Source organism: Anguilla rostrata, chromosome 1, assembly GCF_018555375.3.
Source record: "Anguilla rostrata isolate EN2019 chromosome 1, ASM1855537v3, whole genome shotgun sequence".
Classification (NCBI taxonomy): Eukaryota; Metazoa; Chordata; class Actinopteri; order Anguilliformes; family Anguillidae; genus Anguilla; species Anguilla rostrata.
Window position 1 is genome coordinate 51258860 of NC_057933.1, and position 25503 is coordinate 51284362.

The 25503-nt window shown below is 42.3% G+C and overlaps 1 protein-coding gene across 3 annotated transcripts in view; it reads right to left on the reverse strand.

Moving 5' to 3' along the window:
* nfatc1 (nuclear factor of activated T cells 1) overlaps positions 1-19184 on the reverse strand; it is a 75092-nt gene extending 55908 nt beyond the window's left edge. The window contains exons 1-3 of one of the 3 annotated variants that reach the window (XM_064341402.1): positions 18080-19184; positions 12648-13689; positions 10801-10960 (exon numbers count right to left, since the gene is read on the reverse strand). In XM_064341402.1, coding sequence (XP_064197472.1) covers positions 10801-10960; positions 12648-13689; positions 18080-18209 — 1332 coding nt within the window. In that variant the 5' untranslated portion in view covers positions 18210-19184. Of the gene's footprint in view, positions 1-10800; positions 10961-12647; positions 13690-15242; positions 16137-18079 lie in introns of those variants that run through there. The other 2 variants (XM_064341417.1, XM_064341410.1) reach the window with 2 other exon arrangements.
* Positions 19185-25503: the final 6319 nt, after the last annotated feature.

The window sequence follows — 25503 nt, forward strand, 5'->3', positions numbered from 1 at the left end:
GTCCAAGAAAAAAAAAAAATCTTAATTAAATCCATTTAATCTTTGAGTCAATCCGATAATGAGCCTGTTCTGTAACTGTAAAGGGAGTCGGGTGATTTAATTAGCGAGAGCGCAAATTGGCTGCCGTGTGCGCCTGTCGACTCGCTATAAAATCTTGGCTCTCCCCAGGTGCGGCCTGACACACGAGGGCCTATGCCCGATCTCTTCAGCCTCCCGGAAAGCATGCAAATCTTTCAAATGCCTAATCACTTTCAGACCAAGCAAAGCCAAGACTTAGCTAGAAAAAGTTGGATAATTCTTCACCATGGGGGGATAGAGAAATATATCAGATAAAGGCTTCCACTCAATATAACTGTAATGATTTGGTTAAAGATGCATTAAAGATGCAGTTTGTACAATTGTTTTGTCCTATTTAAATGCCTGTGGATCACTATTTTCCTTTCGTTTATATGACAATAAAGTTATGCCGTGTTTTCCTCTGAGACCTACGTATAGCAGTTCCTTGGCAGAACTTACAAAGGCATAACTGTGCAGCGCAGAGAAAGAGAGCATGGTGGACAACTTAGACACAGCTGGGAAATCAAGAGTTAACCCTGGAGCAGCAAATGTAAAACAGATCAGAAAAGAAAATACTTCTTTTTGCACTGTACATTTTGTCAAATCTGCAATATTTTGCTGAAACTCATACAATGACATCTTAAATAATGGAGATCCTTCTCAGACAAAAGGCTAAATTAAACCAAATTTAATGTTATTTAAACTTTAACTTTAAAACATTAAATTAAAACAAATGTTTTTTTTTTTTTTGTCTTTTTCCACAAATACAGTTTGGTTAATTCAGTGATTTCTAAAATGAATGGGAAAAAAAATTGTGTTTACATTGAAAGAAAATACAATTTGAATGCATTTGTAATAAAAACTAAGCAAAATGTGGAATGAACCAAGACCACTGTCTTGCATACAGAGATGTATGCAGATCAAATTTTAAATTGTTTTTTTTTTTTTTTTTTTTTGTGGATTGGGAAGAAGTAATCTACTGGAACCGATAATAAAGGCCATCCAAAAATAATCTTATACTTCCAACTTTTAAAGGTCCCCTATTAAAGTGTGCTACTTTTTACAATTTTATATTAGTCAACAAGGTATACCAAACATGTTGATAAGGTTTTTTAAGGGAAAAAATTGTGCAGTACATTTATTAAAAATATAAATCCACCTGCATTGATTGGTTAACTGACTGTGAATGACACTAGTGCTCCTCCCATCTCCCGCTCACACTCCCACTCTGGAAAAGGGAACAAACGTACATGACTTCCGTAAATCGACCAGTACGCTGTATATGTTTGAGCCACAGTCGGACCTCAACCAGGAGGCAGTGAACTGTCTGAATTGCAAGCATTTTCCATCTAATCATAAAATACTGGTTACCTATCACATATCTAGCTGCCTAGCTAGAGAGCTGTACAGCACTTATTTTCCAAGCTTTAACTGTTGTAGCTGATTATAGCTGATTGTTGCTGGAAAGATTTAAAAAAAATGTAAAACACCACATTTAACATGGCATGTCTTGTTGGTTACGTTTGAAATCTCGCTTGCTTGCTCCTTCGTTATTATACTCTGTGGTCGTGGATGGTAAATCATAAAATGGTGGGCGTTATCTCATTTTAAGAAGAGGCTCGCCAAGGGTGTGGTTTATGCAAATAACATAAAATAAAATGATGGGCTGTTTTTACAGGAGCCCAAATTGGGGCCGGTTATGAACTGATCGTTTAGCCAGGTAATTTCTTTCTTATACAACAATAAAAGATGTGAAGTAGAAGCAAGCTAATATTTTACCAGCACATATAGTAAGTATCATGTCACACTACACAATGAATTCCAAAACTAGGTAAACTCTGATTTCTAAAATATGGGACCTTATATTTCTACAGTCAAGCCAGTAACCTTTCTATTTTATGCCTACTCTTTACGCCCTACTTAGTCTTCTTGACAAAGCCCATTGTGGCTCAGCTGAATGCAGGCCTTTGTTATATAAAATTTGAATTTGATCCAGTGAAAGCAGAAAGTAAAGCTCTTAAGATATGGTGGTTGCTTGGACATTTGGCTCCCTCTCGTTTTAACATTTCCCTCCAGTCTCTTAGAGGCCAGTAGCTCTCCTGGCTGTCCTTAGTCACACATGCTAGTCATCAGTGAGTTACTTTGAGGTCAGGAGCTTCTTCAAGGTCCCAAGAGTTCTCCAGCTATGAGTTTATCCAGGTGGCAACCTCAGTAATTTACGTTTTACTCTCCGTTCCACAGCAGTCATTATCATTATTACGTATCATACCTGTTACTTAAGGGAGAGCAGAAATTAAACAAATGTGTTGGTACCCATTACTTTCACTGGCCTGGTGACTTTAATAGTGCACACCAAGACCTTTCTTAAAAGTCTAAATAAAAAATAAATAAAAAAAGCTAATTAAAATGACAAACATTGTATTAAGTGCTGCTTTCACTGTGGTACTATATTTGGACTGCTGGAATTTTCTATCTTAGATGTCTTAACTAACAGTGACGCATATGATCTTTCTGCACTGGTTGTGGGGAGAACTGAGGGGGTGATTTCATCCATTCACAAGTGCTGCGGTGCAGCGGGCTACTGCAGCACCAATGACCTCATCCACGAGAGGAAGTGATTAATGAGAGGGCACAAACCTCAGTGACGGGCTGATAGCCTAGAAACTACCCGCCTACTCTAGGGTCGTCACCAAAATTGTTTAACATATGTCTCTGCTTAGGACTGTTCCTGACTCCATCAGACCTACTCTCCATGTTTCAGTATTTCTCCAGATGCACCATGGGGATTAGGGCTGACCTCATCTGTTTACGCTCAACAGGGTAAATATCAGGAGAAATATCAGCTATGATTGCAAATCTACCAAGAAAAATTCTGGATGAAACTTTGAGCACCTGCCACATGGGCAGAGGCTGTCTTTGATGGAAGCATGAAGTTAAATTCATACCAGCCACGTTTGCTCTGGCTACTTGTGCAATCAGTACAAAATATTTAAATTGCTGCAAAAATAAATTTGGTGCTCAGTGTGGGTCAGGATATGTAATGTATCTGCCATTGTGTAGACATCACACACTTCCCCAAAAAGACAGCCTTTGCCACTGCTGATGCCCTATCCATTTCCATCTCTAACTACCACCTATGGACAGACCTACCGCTGTTTCCTAACACTTGTCAAAATGCATTTATTAAATCTCAAAGAAATGCTCTACTTGTCAGTTGTCCAATCAATTACTTAATCATAAACAGCTGTTTCGCCTTCTTGTACTTTTTATGATGTGCTGTACTGTTCAGCTAAAAGGACCACCCCAACTCTTTTCGTTTAATAATACATTATAAACCTGTTAAATGCACAGCCTTATATTTCAGAGTTCTGACAAATCATGACACTCATTATCTAAATTTTATTTCAGAATTTTTTATATTATTATTCCAAACCAAAATCAAAGCAGGAGCATTAAGTTTCCCTCTCTGCGGTAGAAGATTGAATGTCTCACAATTAATGGCTGATAGGGTGTGTCTTGCAGGATAATTACCTGAAAATGGAGTATCTACAGTTTCTCCAGTGTAATGAACCTGTTTTGGTTGGAAGAAGTTGCATCTTGGGGGTAACTGGTAGCCACGTGGGTGAAAATCACAGGTCAAATGACGCTGACATGTCTGTCCAGCAGCTCGTGCGCAGGGTGCTTCTGAAGGCTGACAACGTGAGGGGTTAATGACTTGCAAAGCACATATTTGTTTAAGAAAATGAGCTGCTGCTTGGCACTGCTGTTTGTTTAGGCTGAGCCGAGAGGAGTGATAAAACACGGGGCCCGGCGCGGGGCGCGCTCTCCCACCTCTCCAGCGCATTTTATCACTGTGGGGAGGAATGTCATGACTGCGGCTCCACGTGGCGCAGCTAGGAGGGGAGAGGAGGCAGCGGGGCTCCCTGTCGGAGAGCGCAGGCCTTTCCAATTACCACGCTCCCTCCCGAGTGCTGACAGTAACAAGTCTTCCAGCCGCGCCGCGCGCATTCTCCACAAAACCGGCTCATCTCACTCACGAAAGTTTCGCTAATTATGCATCCCCCTTTCCATCTCCGCCGTTTTGACATAAATTATGCCTCCCCCTTTCCATCGCCGCTATTTTGACACAAATTGAAAACGACGTCTGGGCAACATTCGCGTTTTAAAAGTTTTATTGTGTAAGACTCTTTCGCTGGTGAACAACACACGGTTTTGTGCAGGTCACAGGCGGACAAATTGCTAAGTGCGTTTATAGTAAGGTTGCCGGGCTTCGCAAGGAGAGGGGAGGCAACTTGTGAAAAATGTCAGCTCCTTATAAATCAACAGGACCGAAAAAGAATGACGAGTTACTTAAAGACTTGTCAGAAACCGTAGACAAGCTACGGAGAAAAGATGTGCAGAAGACTGGGTGACGTAGTTTTTGATGGCTTAAACTATAGCTTGTCGGTATGTTACCTCGTAAATCTCCAGTTTTGGTCACCACTTCAGACCACTAAAATGCAGTTTCCCTGTGTCATTTTCCAGTTGCCACTCCCCAGTTAGTGGTTAGTCAATACCATGACCATGAGTAAGGGTAGCTCCCCAAAAAGAGATTACCGCGCGGCAAGAGAGTTGTCGATGAATATCCCAGCAACACTTTCAAACTGCCAAGTCACTTTCACTGAAGACACGGTATTGCTCACGTATTTAAAAAAGAAAGAAGAGTTCCAGAGAAAAGTACAGACGGTGTTTTAATGTTAAGTTACAGTTGCAATGGGCTGCTGTTTGCTCTGGAGGAAGCCCTTATTTCACTGAGTGGTTCGGGAATTGTCCGCACTCCCTCTGAGATTCAACCGTCAGCGTTCAGTTTTTCACCATCAAGAGTATCGCCTGATACTGCCAAGGGAAAAAAAAAGGAGACGAGGACTAGTCTGAAACTGCCTTGCGTTCACAATATGTTTCCAATTAGAGCAAACCACACTCTTTTAAGTTGTTTTTTTTTTCTTCCCCTTTGCAAGGCCATATGAACTAAGTGTAATTTTTCCCTGAAATACAGGTGCAATTCACTACCCCATTTTCCAAATTGATTGCACAGGTATACATACAGAATAGAATACCTACACTGCACCTGATGAAACCTAATATTTGTTAAAGCGTACAAGTCTAACCCCTGAAAAAAAGTGAAATATATTCACATTAAATGCTAAGCATACTTCATTGCAAAATGTGAAAAATGCTATATGAAAGTAGGTAATTATTGGCCATTGTATTTACCTCTACACAAATACTGTATACTGTGTCATACTTTATACACACATTATAGAATATATTTTCTATAATGTGTGTGAATGACATCTACAGTATGAAAGTGGCAATGAGAAGATTATTGGAATATATGGCATATGTGAAACATTGATAAATTTCAAAGAAGAAATATTTCACATAGAAAGTGCATCTGGAAAAGCAGGAAGGTTGCATGGACATTTGAAATATTCTCAGACAAAAACTCTCTTGACTTTCTTTCGGGAACCCCTCAGTGGATCTGCGTCTAGCCGACTGCTGCTGAGGCTTGTGTAACTGCACATTTGCTTTCCTGACGGTCGCACCCCTAAGACACCCCTTTTCTGCCGGTCTTTTCCACCCCGAGGCAAGGAGAGCCCAGGGCAAGCGAATCCTTTAAGGCCAGTTATTATACTCCACAGCAGCTTGCAGTAGGTGTAATAATTTGCAGGTGTTGTTTTCACTTCGTAGTGAAGACTCTATGGGGTTGTCGGCTCTGCCTGTGATTTTTCTGGCTCGCGTACGCTGGACAACGCCCCTTTGTCTCCCGTCAAACTCTTGTGATTATTCTCTCTCTCCCTTGCTCACTCTCTCTTTCTGTGTGTGTCTGTGTGTCTGTATGCATGTGAATGTGCTTGCGCATGTGAGTTTGCATATGTTTGTGTACTTTATGTTCTCAACAGTATTACCAAACACATCCTCTACAAAAAGCCTAATGTTTTACCTGGCATCTTTGGCAAGACAACCATCCCTACATGCCAGGCTGTTGAAATGATCTCACAAGCACAGAAAATGATGTAAAAATGTACTTGTTATTATTTCAGTTCTGAATCGTTCTTGGTTAATATAATGACCAGTTGTCACAAAGCAACTCTAAGTGCCCACTGAGGTTGGCGTGTCAGGTTACGGCCTCGTGCCTGATGTTCTGTCACATGGCGGTGTTTTCTTCCGAAGGTGGGTAAGGGCCGTGTTTTTCCTGACCGGGCCTGGAAACGGGGCGCTCAGACGTGGTGCATAGCTGTGGTGGGAGAGAGTCTGCCTGGCGGACAGGAACAGGCATCCCCATAATGGCCGTGCGGTCTGCGGGGGCCGGCCGCGCTAACGTAAACGAGCCGAGCGGCTGGAGGGGTGGGAAGGAGCCGCGCGCGCTCCAGCGGGAGGGTCGCCCCCCGGGGGCCGAGGAACCGCGCTGGAAGTCTTGGAGAAGGTGCAGGAAAGCGGCGCGGGGCGGAGGGGCGGGGGCCCGCGGTCGGGGGGGTGGGGGAGATGGAAAAGGAGGAAGGAGTCGGGGGGTTGACACGCGAGAGGCCGCAGAGCCGAGCACCGTGTAATCTGGAGGTTTCCGCGATCGAGTGGCTCGATTCAGGCCCCATTAGAGCGCCGGAGCCCCGGTGCGGTCGGAGACGGCCGGCCTCGACGAGACGCCGCTAGCCATGACGTCAGCGTCAGAGCGGGAACTTTTCAAAACAAAGGGGGAGGCCTGCACAATTTTGGCAACAGCTGAGAGGGAGGTGAGAAAAACAACTCTCTTTTTTTTTTTCTAAAGGGAAGCGATGCAGAAGTTTGGGCGATGGCCAATCGGCAGCCTGGGATGCAACGAATCCCAGAGGGACAAGAAGGTGTAAAGCCACCAGATGATTCCGCTGCCCTGATAATAACAACAACAACAACAACAGCCAGAAGAGTCACCGATCAACAAACAGCCCCGTGATCTAGGCTCTGAACACAGGCATCATAGCACCCGTAATATCTTACAGAAAGATTGGACGCGACACTTCTCCTAACTGCCTCGCCGGAGGTTCAAAAATAAAGGTGTCACAATAGCTGGGGTGTGCATCCGTCCGGCCCTGAGCAAAACAGCAGACGGCGTTTGGAGGGTTTTTGTTGAGCAGCGTTGAGATGGGGGGATGAAGCCCAGGAGGTATTTGAGGAATGAGCACGCTCCTAAAGGTGACACCGGCACTGAAGCGGATCGGAGTAAGAGCCAGGCAACATCAGGTGGGTGCTGCGCTTCGTCGGGTGATGAGGCTGGATTCGTGGGGGGGGGTGGGGTGGGCGGGAGGGACTCTAATCAGCCGGAAACGGTGTCCTCAGAGGAGCACCGGAGCCTCAGCTGCCCGCAGATCCCCCGCTCCCTCTCTCTCTCACTCTCTCTCTCTTCCTCCTCTCTGCCACGGCACCCATGGCCTGGAACTCATTAGCGCCAGACTTTGGGGACGGGGCCCACAGCCCTGGTTACACTGCAGGGAGAGCGAGGTTTGCGGTGTACCCATCTCTCCCCCCCTCCCAACCCCCCACCTCCCCGGAGATTTTTTTTTGTTTTGTTTTGGAGGAATGGTAGAAAAATTTGCCGACGTGTGCGGCCCGGTGGTCCGTTTCCTTCAAAGCCTGCCTCTCTCATTGAGGGCCACGGTTGATTTTGAGCTGGGTCCCACGTTGACTTACCACGCTCCTCCCCTTTGAGAGTCACATGACACCTTCTGTCAAGATTTGACTAAACTTCTGACACGTTTAGTGAGGAACTACCACTCCCTTTTTTGGACAGTGATTCTCTTTCTGACATTTGAGTCAGAACTCATTTTTAATAATACCAGGGTTCACGTATCACAAATGACAACTGAATTACAATGAAACGGAACACTGGTTTTTGATATGTACTTGTTCTATTTTAAAATCTAAATTTCCCCAAGATTAGAGAAGTGGCATGAGGAATAATTTATACTGGAAGGAGTAGTGGTACTGATTGCACCTAATATTTCAATATGATTTTAATCAACATACAGAGCAAGAGGGAAGTCTGAGACCAAACTTAAGTCAGTCTCTTTAACCTCTGCTCCATTCACACGATTGCTTCACTGAAACCAAGAAAAATAAGTGCAATTCAGTGCCGTCTGCACACAAACTGAGATACTTGGCCCGAATGATATTCCCCACAGATATCGCACTGAAAAATGAATAGTTTATGCATTAAATCATTGTGGGGGAAAGTATGCTAAATCATGGCAGAACAGAAGCAATCCAGTCTGGATCCATCGTGGAGCAATGAGTCGAATGACAGAAGTGCGTCAATGCAGTAGCCGTTGCGCCATCACTCGGTGAATCACAGCAGAATTAGCATTCCGTGCCAAAAAGCACACAAATACCATAGCCTGGCGCTAACTGATGTGGCTTTGTGGAGAGGTACAATTCCAACTGTTTATGTGAGGACATAAATTGCTTTCACTTGAGCTGGTGAGCTGGTGAGCTGGCATCACGCGGCTCTTTGGCGGAGATGTTTTGTCAAAACCAAAAAAAACATTCCAAGGGTAGTATCAGTCAGACAACTCAGCCAGCTAACGGATAACCCTAAGCCACTGTTAAGGAGAAGCTGGTGAAAAAAAATTCCATGTGATGTTTTATAGTAGGTATCAAGCGCTCACATGCACAATTGAGCATTCCAAACCATGCCCTTTAAGCCCAGAGTAAGAACCTCCTATTCTGGTAAAGGACGTGGTATAGTTGCAGCAAGGCGGCCAAAAACGTTTTTGTAGATCACTTCCTGGTCTCGTTTTTTCCTTTGTCTGATGTCATTCCATGTGCCGATTTGTTAAATTGTTGTGTTATAAAAAATATAATATTTAAATATTCTGTGGATGAATTAGAGACAGTTTGCATCACTGCCGAGTCACTGTGCATCACTGTATCTCATGCGCTTAGTGGATGCCCCGAACCTGGCCAAGACTTCATGCCCATATAAGGGTCGCCCCTTTTCCCTACTGCGCAGTCTCTGGCTCCAATTTGTACAACAAGGGGGAACAAGAACTGCACTTGAGTGGTTTCAAAAACTCTTTTCGTGAGCCCAGGGAAAGTCAATGGGTGATGTCACATTCACTTTGTCCATATTTGTTCTACAGTCTAGAGTTGTAGTAGAATGCAACTGTACAGGCCTGAGCTTTCAACTGTAGTGAATGGAGAAACCCCTGTTTAAAAAAAGCCAATACCTCTCTGATCACTGAAGGGCACCAATAATCATGTTGAAAACATTTTAAGAGTTTATCAATGGTATATCAAATTGTGTTTTTGGACTAAAATTAAACTCAAACAAAACAAGAGATGATACTCACATTTATGATGCTTAAATTAAGAAACATAAAAAAGTGAGCTCATAAACATGCATGATTAAACTGTACATCGATATGTTCTCAAGAAGTTTATTCACATGATTTGTGGTGTCCTTACTCAGTCATATGTGGCAGAAAGGGTTTTTAATGTTTTTTTTATTTGTTCAATGAAAAAAATGAAGTGCTTTTAAAATGACTTAAATGAAATGCTGTCATCGGTAGCATGGCAAGCTTCATCATCTTGAAATAGAGGGTTGGGGTTCTATAGTTGCAGAACAGTTGTGCATGTCTGCTGTCATACACGTCTTAATTATATCTAATTTATACTTTAATTAGCTTTTAAAGGCTACCCTTTTTACTGGACCAACATGATGGAACCATGGAACAAAAACAGAAGCTATTCTACATAAAAATAGCATGTGGCAAATTTATTTGTACTGAAGGATTATTAAATGTATCATGTTGAGATCAGGGATATTCAAAATGAATGATGTATGATTAATAATCTTACAGCACACAAAGGTCTCATACTTGAATCCTTGAACAAACCAAGATGTATAAACAATCTGACGAAAATGGCAAGCAGTGAAAAGAGCTCTCTGTGCGACTGTTGTGGTGAGGGTGACGTGCACCGTTTAACCTCTGCCAAGCACAATAACCAAGGATGATGGTCCTGCGTGATGCTAATTGTGTCAATATGTGTGACGGTGGTCCACCACGACCTTGTGTGGCAAAAAGTCTGGCTCCCAACCTTCAGCAATAAATACAACTCACACACACACACATATACACACACACGCGCACACACACACACACGCACGCACGCACGCACGCACACACACACACACACACAATCGTGAAGTTTTCAAGACGCAAGGAGGCCGACAGGTTCTGTTGAAGCAGTGAGAAACCACTTTGGAATGAATGCCAACACGCCCTGGCTACGGGTCATTTACAATAATCAACCAGCACAGCCAGACCATTCAAGTTGGCACCCGCACAATGGTGTGAGGACTCATGCGGACCCCCTTCAATCCCAGAACACATAAGACAACCCAACCCCGAGGTCTGGTTTTGTAGCTTCGCAGAGCCTGCAATGTGCAATCAAATGGGTTTAATGAAGCCATTTGGCAGTAATACCTGATAAACTGCCAACCTTGAACATTTTTTTCGAGGAATACAATGCATGGTCATACGTTTTCAGCCTGGTACAAGCTTAATCCCAGATTCATTAGCAAAGGTGCCATCAATCCGTTTTGTAAAATGGGAGGGTTGGTGAGTCACCATACTGCCAGGCTGCAGTTTCAACATTCGGGGGACAGCTGTGGTGTTGTCAAGGGGAAATGAAAGGTGTTAAGGTTAATAGAAGAACAACAGACGATACCTGCACCACGGGATGTCCTCCAGACAAGGCCTTGACTGCCCCCCGGCTGCCCTCTGTCTCGTAGTGGGCACGGTGATGGGATTTGGGCTGCACCTCAATCTGAAGGCTGTACGGGCCGGAGCAGGATGGCAGCTGCCAATCAAGAGCAGGCAAGGAGGGGCTGCAGTGGAAAAAAGGGAAAAGAGTATAGATACATGAAAACACATGCGTGCATGGAGTATGTGCCTGTGTGTGCATGTACATCTGCTGTTTGTGGTGTGGATTCAATCAATAAGCTCTTAACTTTGACTTACCAATAAATTCAACTGTTACTTTCTTCTTCAGAATCTAAGTTTTTCTAAGTTTGCTAAGCACCAAAATTAAGTAGCCAGATTCAAATGTATTTCTAAGGACAAACTCTGAGACAAAACTTAGGATCACTTTATGAGCTGAAAAATATCAATAATAACAATAAATATGGTGAAAATTACAGTGAGAACTATAGTTGTCCTACAGAATGCCACAGAATAAACTTCAGATTGCAGCTCAGTGGTCAAAGAAAATTCCTTGTCATGCCATGGCTGGGAAAACATTCAGGGAAAACAAACCCTCCTAAGTAAATATTCTACTGTCCCGGATATCTGTTCAGCGTGAGCATGTGTGCAGACAAAATATCTCACTGCCGTATCCCAGCTTCCAGTGTGTTCGCTGACCCAAAATGAACCAATTTCCCGTCTTGTTCATTGCCCCATTCGGAGAGTGACATCACTTCGGTGACAGAGAGGGGATCAGCTTGCAGGCGCAAGGTAATGCAATTATCCCACCGAACCTTTTCCTCTGCCTGCCTGTCACTATCACTTCCTGTTAGAGATTATCTTCATCAAACACTTGATTTCCTACAGGAAAGTGTGCCAGTGCGAGAACAAAAAAAGACCAAAACCTAAGGAGACAAAGCAAATTAAAAAAAAACTGTGTCATAAAAAAGGTCAAGCCAGTAACTGTGTGTATGTGTGTGTGTGTGTGTGTGTGTGTGTGTTTGTGTGTGTATGTGCGTGTGTGTTTGTGTGTGTGTGTATATGCATGTGTGTGTGCGCGCGCACGCTCGCACATAGGTGCGTACGTGCATGTGTGTGTCCATGTCTGTGTGTTTGTGGGTTCGTTTCTATGGAAACCTGAACACATACGCCGCTCCTCCCTGAAAATATGAATTATGACATGTTTTGATCTTCAAAGAAAATCCTTTCTGGAAGCAAACAGTGACTTAGCCGCGACTGCTGCACTTGCTCCAGCCTTTGAAGATACAACAACATTACTTTGCGATAAACAAACTGGTCTAATTTTGGTCAAAAAAGAACATAGGATGCAGTAAAAAAAAAATTCCTGTGTGACCGAAATGATCTCTCCTGTCTGGGAACCAGGGGGCAGACCTTGAGCTGGATACAGCAGCATCCATTAATCATGAAAAAGCATAAACACATTCCAGGTTCATTGTTGCTCTCAAGAACGCTGTGTGCAAATGCTGAAACATTATTTACAGTAGTCCTACACAGCAGCTAATTTAAAAATAAATATGTTGTTTGTGTTCTTATTTTAACGTGGGGCAATTCTTTTGAAAGATTAGTACTTCACTTTTCTGTTCAGCATTTTGACTTTGAGTGCGCTTCTTGATTTGTCCCAGAAAACCTCAAGTAATAAAATACATGCACACATGTACTAGATTACGTTATATTTTCTGGGACACATCAAGAATTGTACTCAGATTCAAAAAATGTTGAATAAAGCTAAGGCCACCCACACACTTTGCCTATGCTGTGTGTTATAAGTAAATGCTTTGGGGTTTAATGCTTGAGTAAAGTCTCCCTCCTTACCTGATGTAAGGCTTTGGTTTGGACCAAGGGTAGGGGTGCTGCGGGACATCCAGGAACCCCCCGCAGTAATTCTCCTTCTTGAAAGGCAGGCGGTGGGCGGGGTAGTCATCCTGCCCCGCCTCCCCTGGGCCGGGCTCCTCCTGGCCCGGCTCCACCTTCAGGCTCATGGCGGGGCTGTGCTCCAGGCTGGTCTTACGGGACTTCACCGGCACGCTGTCGCCGAGGTCCACTATGCCGTCGGTGGTGAGGGCGTTGATGGCGGCCACGATGGCCGAGTTGGTGTACTGGTTGGTGTTGGCCAGCCAGGACTCGTCTGGCACGCTGACCCTGGGGGAGCCCTGGGGGGAGGCGGTGGGCGAGTGGCCGGGCGAGTACGAGGGGTGCCTGCAGGGGGCGCCGTTGAAGCTGTACTTCCTCTTCCCGTTGCAGGGGGAGCTGGGCCGGGAGCCGCGCGGGGGGGCCGGCCAGTTCTCCTCGGCGACGCTGGTGCGGGGGGAGGTGGAGGGGGAGTGACGGGGGGAGCCGGCGTGGGTGCAGGAGTGGAGGGAGGAGGAGCCCTTGGGAGAGACGCAGGGCGACTGCCAGGGCGAGTTCTGGGGCGAGTTGTCGTAGTTGTAGGAGTAGCCCGACTCGTAGGACGAGGCCTCCGAGTTGCAGCTGCGCGAGGACAGGCTGCTGGCGGGGCTCAGGCAGCTGGGGTCGCGGTAGCCGTCGGCGTTGGGCAGCGTGAGCGTGACGATGGAGTTGACCCGCTTGGCGATGGGGAGGGTGCTCTCCTCCATCTCGTCCTCGGGGAACTGGCCGTAGGCCGTGATCTCGATCCGTGGGCTCTCCAGGGCCGGGGCCCCGTTCGGACGGAGGTTAGGGGTCAGGTAGTAACCGGAGGCCCCGCTGTTGTCGTGGAGACTGTAGCCATCCTGGTGACAGGAGGACACAGGGATGATGGAGCTGGACTGCAGGTTGTGGTACTGCGTGGACAGACAGGGGTTTCCCATGCTGATCGGCAGAGAGAGGGTGACATTGGGTGTGTAGCTATATGCATCTGGAAGACAAAAATGAGGTGGAGGGTTATGTCACTCTTATGAACCTGCTACGAAGGCATTTTAACCTTTTATGGACACTCGTCATAATGTCTCCCCCAAACAAGCTCAGCTGCCACAAAACCACTTTTGTGTGTGACTGGTGAAGGCCACCTTATAAGACTGTGGAAGAACAATGGACAACTGAAAACGCAAGAGCAACTCAATCTGTTGATGCATACACTTCAAGCACACCCTAGTGAGCACACCTGACCCTGACAGTTTGGATTGAGAGCTTCACTTTTGTTCTTGCTGAGTAGATTACCGGTTTCCTCCACGCAAGCAGACAGATTTCCAAGCTGGGATTGTGATTAAACCTGTACGTTTATATGGCTGGACTCGAAGGGGACATCAGCTTCTCTCATACTGCCAGGTGAAGACTTTTCAAGACTCTAAAGTTTGCAACAAGCAATAAATGACATCTGAAAACTGTGTTATGTGGCACACTGTAAATATGTTTTTTTTTATGTTACAACAGATCACTGTGCCAAACAGCCTTCACTCTAAATGAAGATGTAAAGTTTATAGGTTTTCATGCAGAGCTCTATATTAAATGTTTTTTTTGTTATTTGTCCATGCTGATTACAGGGATTAAATATAGGAATAAAGGTTATCACTGTTATGACAACTTCTAATAAGGAACAGTTTAGCATTGCAGTTGGGTAACTAGGTGCAATAAAAAGGTTGGCAGTTCAAATATAAAGTGAGCCACTTTATATTTTTTAAACAACATATGTTACCTTCAAAATAAATATCCGACATAGTAAATCTTTAATATGAAGGCCTTTATATTTGCACTACTGTATGTAGTGACCTATTGGCTAAAGGTATTTGACCAAATAACTTTAGCCAATGTAAACCAAATGGTAAATGTAATGCAGTATTGCAACAGGTTGCATACAGTTGCAACTCACAATATAATATTACGGTCAGGTTATAGATTTGTTAAAAATAGAGATCACCAAGTGAAATGACTCATCTGTCACACAACACAGAATGCGTGGGCAGACGATCTAAAATTAGTCAATGACGGCCAATTTCCACAACAGTTTGCTATCATATACAGGCACTATTTATTATTAAATGTGGAAGCAGAATTAAAGAATGTTTAAAACATCCAAATAAATGGAAAATGCAGAAATGTAGCAGAAGCAATGAAACGAGGCTCAGTGTTTCTATCATGAGTGCTCAGGTTTCACAGACTCCAGGCCCAATCCTTACACCAGCATCACTTACTAATTTACTCGAAGAGGTACAGAGGCACAGCATACATTTATAAATTAGCCTGGGCTTCCAAATCACACCAGCGGGTACACATTCTCCAGTACAATTATGTTTTTTTACCACAGTGCAGCTCAAAACATTGCTTCTCCCCTCACAGATAACTACACTTTTGTCCAAAAGCATAAAATACAAGAGCGTACTGAAATGCCCTATACTGTATGAATGAACAACCTGTTGCCTTTGCATACAGCTACATGATTCAGTTACGTCAATACCACTTCCCTTTACAGACCTTGCTTGCCGGGTTCCGCTCCTCGATTGTACTCAAACAGAAAGTTAAAATCAAATTCTTGCTCTTCAGGCAACGAGGACATCTTCTGGGCCTTGGGACTTGTCTGTTCTCAACAGTGTCAGCTAAGTGGATTTCACTTCACCAGCTTGACAAAGTGGTGAAGTGAAATCCGGGTTCTTGACGGGTTCTTCCTAGAGTCCCCTCCGCATGCAGGCATGCCACAGCTCACGCCACCCAGAGACGGAGGAAGTAAGGGTTGGCTGCGAGGTGCTGCGTTTTGGGGGGTTTTGTGAACCCTGCGTTCACTTTAGACTGTCTGTCGCCGGCTGCCTGCGTAACACATGCACGCACCCACATTTATGGGTTTGCGCTCCCTCTTCAACTTTCACTCGCTCATCCTGCCTCTGCAGACGCATGACGTCACATTTCCGGGTCTGCAAAGAAATTCTTTTTTTTAAAAACCACCGAAGACACGAGATGGCGAAAAGGATAAGCTGTCTGTGACAGCGTCGGTTTTGAAAAGAAAAGAAGACACAAACCATGTTGCAAACAGCACATGAGAAAAAGGAAAAGTAGACTGCAAAGCTTATATCTGTGCAGCCATGATAATAACAGCCAACAAAATCACATAAAGCCATCAGACATTTACTATCACCAAGCCATATCTGCTACAATGCCCAGCATGAGGGACTCCATTTTTATTATAAACACACATTTTAAAATGAGCTACCAGCAAACCACCGTATACGCAGCACATACGCCGTCATAAGCAGCTGACCAGTGCATCGTAAATTATATCAAGCTTTCATCTTTCAGCGCAGCGCTGCTCAGAATGTGGTTTGAGCTTGCGCAAACAACTTTGTGCCCGAGCACAGCCAGCAACCAGACTTAAAGCGTTTCAAAGACATCAGCTTGGTGGCATCCCCAGAGTGCCTTTTGCACGTGTCTGTGGAGTCTGCTGGCATTGGTCAGGCCGGCCAAGCCAGGGGAAACCTCAGAAGTAGATGCCCATGCTGTCTGAAGTCTCAGCGAAGTTAATCATGGCCGTCTGGCTGCGGTACGGGCAGAGCCAGCCGCAGAGGGGGAGAGAAAGAGAGGGTTGGGGTTTGGAGGCTTGGGGGGTTGGCGAGGGGGGCAAACAAATTGCTGCAGTCAGCACTCTGGTAATAACGAGAGATGGTGTGTCTCCACCAGTCTTAGGAGCGCACGTTTACCACTGTTTATGTCTGCTATCAATTACAAAAATCTTGCAAGTCAACATTTGCGGTGACTGAAATGAATAATACTAATCCAAGCTCCCAACCCCGCAAGAACAAAAAAAAAAAAAAAGTTCCAAATCCGCAAAGCCCGTGGCACCAGCATAGAAGCTTAGGGCCCATGGGATAATGCCACATGAAGTATGTGTATCTGGGTGATGATGCTAGTAACCCTAATTATAATGTGTTCACTGTGAAAGCGCAGAACTGGGCACTGATACAGGGCCTAATGACACACCCACTACAAAAATGCACTCAAGGGTGACAAGAGGGCGGATACATTTTAACTTATGTTCTCGATCTTACAATCTACAGTATATCAATAGAGCTATACCATTTTTCACGCTTGATAGTGAGAGCAACAGCACTGACAATTATTTGGCCTGACACATTAAATTTTTATAACACCACATCTATAATTAGTTATTAATGGGTGACTGGCAAGTGTTCCCTTCCAATCAATAATAATAATAATAATAATAATAATAATTGAATTAAATAAATGAAAATTAAAGCAAAATGATGCTTCATATCCTGATGTCTGGAGGAGGAGTGTTTTATGCAAATGAACTTTTCTTTAGTAGGTAGCCATTTGCTCTAATAATAATAATAATAAGAAGAAGAATAATAATATAATAATAATAATAATAATAATTATTATTATTATTATTATTAGTAGTAGTAGTAGTATTGCTATTGTTATTATTATTATTATAAAAATTATTAAAGCTAACTTCTGTCATACAGTAGGTCCGTAGCAAAAAAAAAAAAAAAGAACATTTGCATCAAACACCCCTCCCTCAGACAATGCGCAGAACAACATCAACATATGAGAATGTAATTTTGTTTTTATTTAACTTTAGCATTTCCTTGGGACTGTGAAAGGCCTAGGATATAACAAAACGATTCCTAAAGCTCTTGAAAATAATGTCACTGATTACATTATGCATAATCTTTTGCAAATCCTTAGAACTTTGTGGAAAGTGAAAATGCCAGATGTTGACCTAATGTAATATTTGGAAGAACAGGAGGCATGGTTTAATAAACGTCAGTGAAGGCGGCTTCGGGAGCCACTCCTACTCCACCCTTATTAGTCTGAAGTTAGCAAGTGCAGGCGCAAATGATACCCTCTTTCACCAAGAAGGCCAAACTTTGTCCACTTGCCACAATGCTATTACTCTGCACTATGTAGTGTTATCAAAACACACAAAAGGAAAATCAATTGTAACAAACACTTGAGCAGTAGTAGTCTAAATAAGTACAGTAGCAGCTCACAAACTCGGGCACCGGGCTGAACGCTGAACAAACATTCAAAGGAGACACCTATTGGCGATTACCTGAAGGGTAGACCTCGCACTAATAAAAGCACAGCATCATGCAAATAGAGGGGATTCGCTCTTTCCCGACGCTTACCATTCAAATTTACTATTTTGTGATTGGCTAAAGTAACCTACACGAATCTAACCTTAATATTACAGCGAAAACGCAAAGTATTGTCCGGATGGAAAATTATTGAAAAACAAAACAGTAGACTAACACTGAATAAATTAAACCACCAGACAAGGAGAAAGAGTGGGTTACCTTCCTCAGCAGATTTCATGTTGGTGGCGAGAGGCGCGATCAAATGCAGTCCCGTTTCTTTTCCTCCGGCTGAAGGGACGAGCGATCCGAAGTTGAACTTTGAAAAGACTTGCAGGCAGCTGTTCTGCATCCAACTTGTAGCAGGTTTACTCTTGGTATGGTGACGATGATAATTTACCAAATAATAGTATTTTCAAAGCATGCTACTCACTTGTAAAAACATTAATAAATAAAAAGAAATGGAAAAAAAGAAACGAAAACATTGATGATATTATAAAAATAAAAAAATAAAAACCCAAAACATCGGTTATGCAGGGATAAACACAATGTAAATATCTAAAATAAAAGAGAAAATCCCAACTCTTACTGGAAGCGGTCTATTTACGCATTAAATCCAAAAGGCAACGAAAAAGATATTAAATGTGAACACGAGGGACCTTTGCACGGCTTCTTAAGTTAAGTTATGTAAAATACAGAATGGCTGTCCCTTTTTCTTTCAGACAGGGAATGGTTTACTGTGTTTTGCTGTCCCGGGCGATATAGTGCTCGAGATTTCCAGAGACTCTACGTGACGCAGAGCTTGTCAGGAGAGCAGACGGCTTCCTTTTTAAAGCTGGAAAACACCTCCAGCTCAGAGTACCGCCCCTCAAAGCATGACGTTATTGCCTCACTGCCAAGCTCCTCACTGGTTTAAAGACTGAACGCCTCGAGACTGCGCGAGCCTTTCCGCCAAGGGATTCCAGCTGCAGACGTGGGATCTCGGCGGGCGGAGCGCTAGGCGCGAGGCAACCTGTTTGTTTTGGAGATCAGAGGTTTTTCCCATTTTTTATTGCTTTTTTGTTTGTTATGCTCTCGAATATTCGATTAATATGCTGTCAAATATAAAAAGTGATCATTTTTTTCTGCGCATAGACGATGTATATTGCAGGCCACGGGTTTTGCCAGAGCACACACACTGGATGACACTATCATAAAAAATAATTTTGAGTGTGTGATCTGAGTCTGAAAAAAAATTACAGAAAACAGCCTTGAAAAAAAAAAAACGGCTACTGTCCAGTGAACATTCTTTTCAAATCATTCTGACAAAACTAGGATTTAAATAAGGTAAATCACTGGAAACGCAAATTTACATTTATTCTAACAAAACAGACCAGTATTAGCTACATAACTTAAACATTGCATTTAAAAATAGGGACCAGCGAGCACCAAGGAGTACAGTATAGTTCTGTTAATGCACATTAATGTTACAAATCGATCTTGTTACCAGCCCAAAATTCAATACAAGATCTGGATTTGGTCGTTATATGCTGAATTTCTGTCTCATTTGAGAGAAAAAAACCTAATTTGACCTTCCCATTAGAGGAGAATACTACTGCTGAGCTGCATAGAGAAACACAGCTATCTGCATCTACCCCAGGTGTCTGGGATTTGTGACAGTTTGAATAGTTTGCACAGTGATTTATTTATAATAAGAGCAACCTGGAGGCTTCTTTTGAACATTAAAGCAAGTTGGTGATTTAAAAAGATGACTTTCATAGATAAATAATGACAAACAGATATTTCAAGCTATTAAATGTTGAGTAAGCATTATTTCAATGATTCATTTGCCTTGCAGATGCCCTCATACGTGAGAGGCTTATATGAAATGCACAATGCAATCCGTTTATGCAGTTCAATTTTTAATGGAGATGTTGGGGCAAAGCACTAAGTTTGAACGTGCCATAGCAACATCCCACCTGGAATTTGATTAAATGGTCCTCAAGCTAGGAATCCAGAACTTCAGCCATATGCTTTAACCTGTGCTTCCATGACCATGCCCCCATGTCAGTATTCCCCAATGCATCAACCCAACAGAATGTTCTTCCAAGGGGCAACGGCCTCAGTTTTCCATAATAATACATTTCTGAAACAAAAATAATTTACAGCGCTACATCTGGAGTCGTGGAATCGCACACTCGAAGAAAAGCCACAACATGTCTGCATAGGACATTGGAAGCACGGAACATCCTCCACTTTGAGATTTATGAGCACTCAACCCCACAACTATGTTTTCACATGAAAATGATTACTGGTTGTCCTTGTAAACAGGCATTCATCACAAGCTGAGAAGTGTGCGATCGCTGCAGTGTTCTGTTTTTTTTTTTTCTCGCTTCATCATAGTCAGAACACACAAGACAATTTGATTTCAAATAAAACTGTGTTGTCAGCAGCCATACTGTCTTTCTCCTGCCAGGTAGCTGAAGCTACATGGGGCCGGATTTGGTCAGTGGTCAGATTGGAGGCCTTTTAGGAATGACTATTTGCTACTGGAGGTGATTATGGTTAGCCAGTAGAGGGCAGTCAACATCTGGGGCAATATTAGAATGTTATTGTACAATCTTTTAGATGAGGCAATAAACCAAGGGATGAGTGGTCATTAAAAATCCCATGGAACATATCCAAACATCTCTTAGTGTAATTACTTAAATAAATCCTTCCCAATCCACCTCCACTAATGTTTGTAGTAAACTTTCTGGCGCAAAACAGACCTGGTCATAACAGAAGTAAGTACTGCATGCTTTGAGATCCTTGAACGGAGGACCAAATAAAGGAAAGCTATTGTTTTACTATCTCTGAAACAAATTTGAATATATTAATTACAGTTTTAAGCAATTCCCCAATGGCATTTAAAAAAATTGTTCTATTTGTCCCAAAAACCAAACCATTGTCATTTATGCCATGTTTTGCAAGCACTATTTGGACAAATATCTAAAAAGAAATAAATCGGGAAATAAATACCATTACTGGATTGGAGATGGAAGGGTTTTCCAACTCTTAGTCATTGTGGGTTTATACTCATGCTCTGGATTGGGTCGGAATTATGGTTTGTTTGCACAGACACAGGGAAAGTTATTATTGGAAAAAGGAGAAATTATGAGAGAGATATGAATTTGGACAAGTATTGCAGCTTAGGCCTTAAGCTTTCAAATTCAGAATGGTGGAATGACAGTAAGACATTCTGACTCACAAAAGAGCATTAGCAAGCAAATGATCTCAATGAAAATCAAGTGGACCGGCTCCAACATTTGACAGGCTATAGCTACGTCAATAGATTACCATTGGATCACAACTGACATGATTGTACATGTTCCACATTATGGAATAGAAAGAATAGATGTCAGAATTTCCACTCAAATGAGATTCATAATTTCCCTCAGGCCTCTGAATGGCTCAATCTGTTAAGACGCTCACCACGATCACAGGCTGAGCCCAATATTTGCAGAATTGAGCCTCGGCCATTTCATTCCCTGACCAAGACGAGAAGCCTGCCGTGGTCAGGACACATTTTGGCCTCATCCCACCAGGGGTAGGGAGGGTTTACAGTGTCTGTGGATATTAAATAGTCACCGATTCACATGTATGCATATCATAGGAGTGCACATGGGAGCAACAAATGGTGATTCCAAATAGGGGAAAAATGTATTTGAGGAAAAAAAAAAAACATTAACATTTTGTAATATTAATTTTATTTCTGCGGAACCAAAAATTCCAGTGAAATTAGAATAGACTACAGAGATAATTTCAGGGGGAATTGATTTTGTTTCACAAATGACCTTGGTGGAGAATGTCACTCACGAATAGTACTAAGTGATAGACCTGATAAGTGAAGAATTGATAACCATGATAATTTACAAATGTGCAGACTTAGCAAATAAGATGAACATATTTCCTTGCTGTTAATGAACTGTATATAATATAATGAAATAATATGATTGAGCTTATTTTAAGGACAGTAATATATTCGACCTCTTTCCATGATGATTTCATGGCTTTCTGGGAATTAAAATATTTCCCAGGATTGTCAAGGTCCATGGAAATCATGGGATAATTTTGATAACATGGGACTGAAAACACAGTTCACTGTCAGTTTCAATTTTGACTTAAACTGTCGAAGATTATTCATTTCTGTATATTGAAATAATCCCACATACAAACACACAAACACACACGCACACACAAATTACTCATATCTGTATTTGCAGAAAACAGTACAGTTATGCAACTTTGAGATAACCTTATATTTTGTCTCATGTGCCATTGGAAATCCCCAAGCCTACCTTCTGTGAATGGTGCTATGCATGAATGAATCAACTACACTACCATGACTCCCTATCAATATGAAGAAAATCAAACTTTTCTGAAGTTCACAAGGCAAACGATCGTTCTGCTAAAGGGAGTGACTCCTGCACCCACTCACTCGGAACTCAGACTAGGGGGGGATTTCTAACTTCTCCTTTTTTTTCCCTGCATGGCACTATTTATAGAGGCACACGTTTCACCAGCTCAACGTTCACGACGCAGAACCGCTCTGAGCTATCTTGGGCAAGTCTGGACAGCTCAGGGGAGTAAGTTTAGCAACAGTAAAAACAACTCAAGTGGAGTGATTCTCCTGTTCGTGTCTGATCAAGCAACCATAGGAAGAGCCTAAATATCACATGGGCACCAAGAGACTGACTGCCCACCTCCTCTGAACAGGAAGTGCTGCTGTGGTGAACCTACAGGTGTAGAGGACAGAATAGGGCCCACCTGTCTCAAAGCGATGAACTCTTGCGTGCCATTATGTGTGTCAGGGTCAATGTCTTATCTTATGTCACTAGGTGAACTACATTTCTTAAATCTTAGACGTAAAATACACACAATTAAAAAAAGCTTGATGGTGAGAGTTTTCATTAACTGCAGTCCTGAGCTCCCAGAGCTCGCTGAGAGAAGAAAAGCAGTCTTGCATATTAAAGGTTTTCCCTCTTATATTGTGTTGGATGCTTCGACATCCTACCTCCCAAACTTCACTGACCTGTTTTACTGCTAATATTCAATGATGTCTCATTGATGACCTTGTCTGCATGACCAGATGTAGTCCTTTTTTGGGATTTGATCCTAAATTGAACCTAACTGCATCATGTCACTTAATTTACTTTTCTTGTTAAATCAATTACTAAAACACACATTTATGTTGGCTGGGACTTTGCTCTCATGAATGAAACCCTTTTCAAATGCCAGCAGATAAATGTTTGTTCGTGATAACTTAAAGAGTCAAGTTTTAGATGAAACAATATGGTTACAATATAGAAATATTACATAAATGGTTTAACTTGAGCCTAAAAGGGAATGGCACTCTCTTGGTTGGATTAGCAGTATAACACATTCTTTTAACCTTGAGGAAATCATCCAGGTACTCACATTCAGACATTCAGATATTACTGTGAGATCAGTTTGGGAATTCAATCACAGTAATCATTTTCCTTGGATAAAATTAAAATAATACTATTGTATATTATTTATACAGTACAGAATACAGACAACCATTTGCCTGATTCCACACAGTAGCCTGATAGATTAAATAAAAAAATAAAAATAATTCCTGTACTGCTGCTGTGGAACCAATAGGTTAATTTTACAAGCCATTCTTCAGACTGCTATGAACTTCAATGAGCGGCAGGAAAACTGAAGTGATCTCAAGCTACGAAGCCAACAGACCAAATAGTTAATGCCCGCTCTGTGTTGTGTTACGGAAAATGAACGCAGTAAAAACAAAGTTACAAGTCATTAACAAGGGCCCACCATCCTGTGATGTGAACCCTGGCTTAAAAGCTAAGTAACTTTAAAAGCATAAATTATTTAGGCTTGTCATGCAGGTCTCACAAAGAAATATTAGACTGTAAGCCACAAACAAGGCATGGATTCCTTTTCTAACAATACCAATGTACTAATACCAGTGAGAGAGGAAATGTGAATTATTCATATATTTAGTTACGTTCCATCAATTTGGACATGCTTTATGAATGTTTATTAGATACAAGAGCAAACATGGTATTTTAGAACATAGTAATTGATATGTAACTTTTTGAAAAGAGTTATACTGATGTTTTGTGTTGAAGGGGACATAGCCACGCTGCAGATAAGGGGGTTTGTAGTACCTGGTAAAATATGATTTTATTAAAATATATAACTAATAACATTTTCTGCTGTTTGGGGAAGTATGACTCTGCTCTTGCCCCTGACAGGGCATTTTCCTAATGCCCTAATGCAGAAGATCTTATGTTAGCTGGGAAGAGGGATCTGCCATTAAACTGGACTCCTCGGCAAAGCAGTAAAATTCTATTTTAGAGCAGATTACATTTTATTCTATTTTTCTGAATGGTTTATTAGTTCAGTATTGTTGCAAATCCCGTAATGATATGGTGTTATGAGACTGAATGGTTTCATTTGGCTGCTCTATGACTGTCACATCAAGGTCTATTATAATGATTTAAACCATGGTACCCATGCCAAGCTCTTTTTTATTACGAGGACATTCTAAGGCTGAAATGCATTAAAATGCCTTTATACGATATGGCGGAGCATGGCGAACGGTGTGTAAACTGGAAGGGGATGTCGCGGGCGTCGTTCGGCCTCCAAGGCCAGATCGCAAAAATAACAGCACCCTCACCAAGCCGTACTTGCAAAACGGATAATCCCCTTCCAGCAAGCGCAAGAGACATTTGCCCTCGATTTTACATTTTTATTTTTTCTGGTGATATGACACAACCCCAGTAAAACAGAAAATGTCACCCTGGAGACGGTCTCCGCGTTGCGTGATGCGTTAGCTCGGCACAGGCAGGCCTGTGTGTGATATTTAATTGCCTGGCATTCGCCTGTGGATGCAAATGCCACCATCGTGCCAGGCTGAGCCACCCTGGCTATTTTTTGAACAACAGTTTCCAAGAAGCACGGAGCAGATGTTACATTTTGTATGAACGCATGTCAGACATTGTTATGACAAAAGGAGCTGGTAGTGAGGGGTAACTATGGGAGCACCACTGATTTCAGCAGACTTACAGCTGTTAATTAATTTATATTTCTTTAGTTTCTAGACCCCCTCTTTCACATTGCTTTGTTATTTTCAATAGTATTCTTATTAAACATGTCATTGTGTTTGTGGTAGAAGGGACGGGGTATGTATATTTATAATGTACAGGGGAATACAACTTTCAATTTTGCTCATGTACTACTGTAAATACACCCCCCCCCCCCAAAAAAAAAAAAAGGTGGTGTTGGGAGGGTGAGGGATGGAAGGCTGGTGATAGGAATTGACATAGGTGAAAAAGGATATATTTTATAATTTAATGCAGTTTTCTACCCTTAAAATCCCTCAGATAAGCAATAAACTTACATTCTAATACCAATTTTGAGGTTGTGAAATGTACATTTCACATTTACACAGATGTATTTAATTTGTCATATTTAGTATGTCAACACCCAAATTGTTTTAATAAGGTAATTAGAATTAATGTTGTGTGCATACTGTTTTATGCTATACAATATAATTTTATATGCATCAATAAATTAATTATAGGTAATTTACACTGTACATATTCTGAATATGTGCATTTATCATGTATAACTTA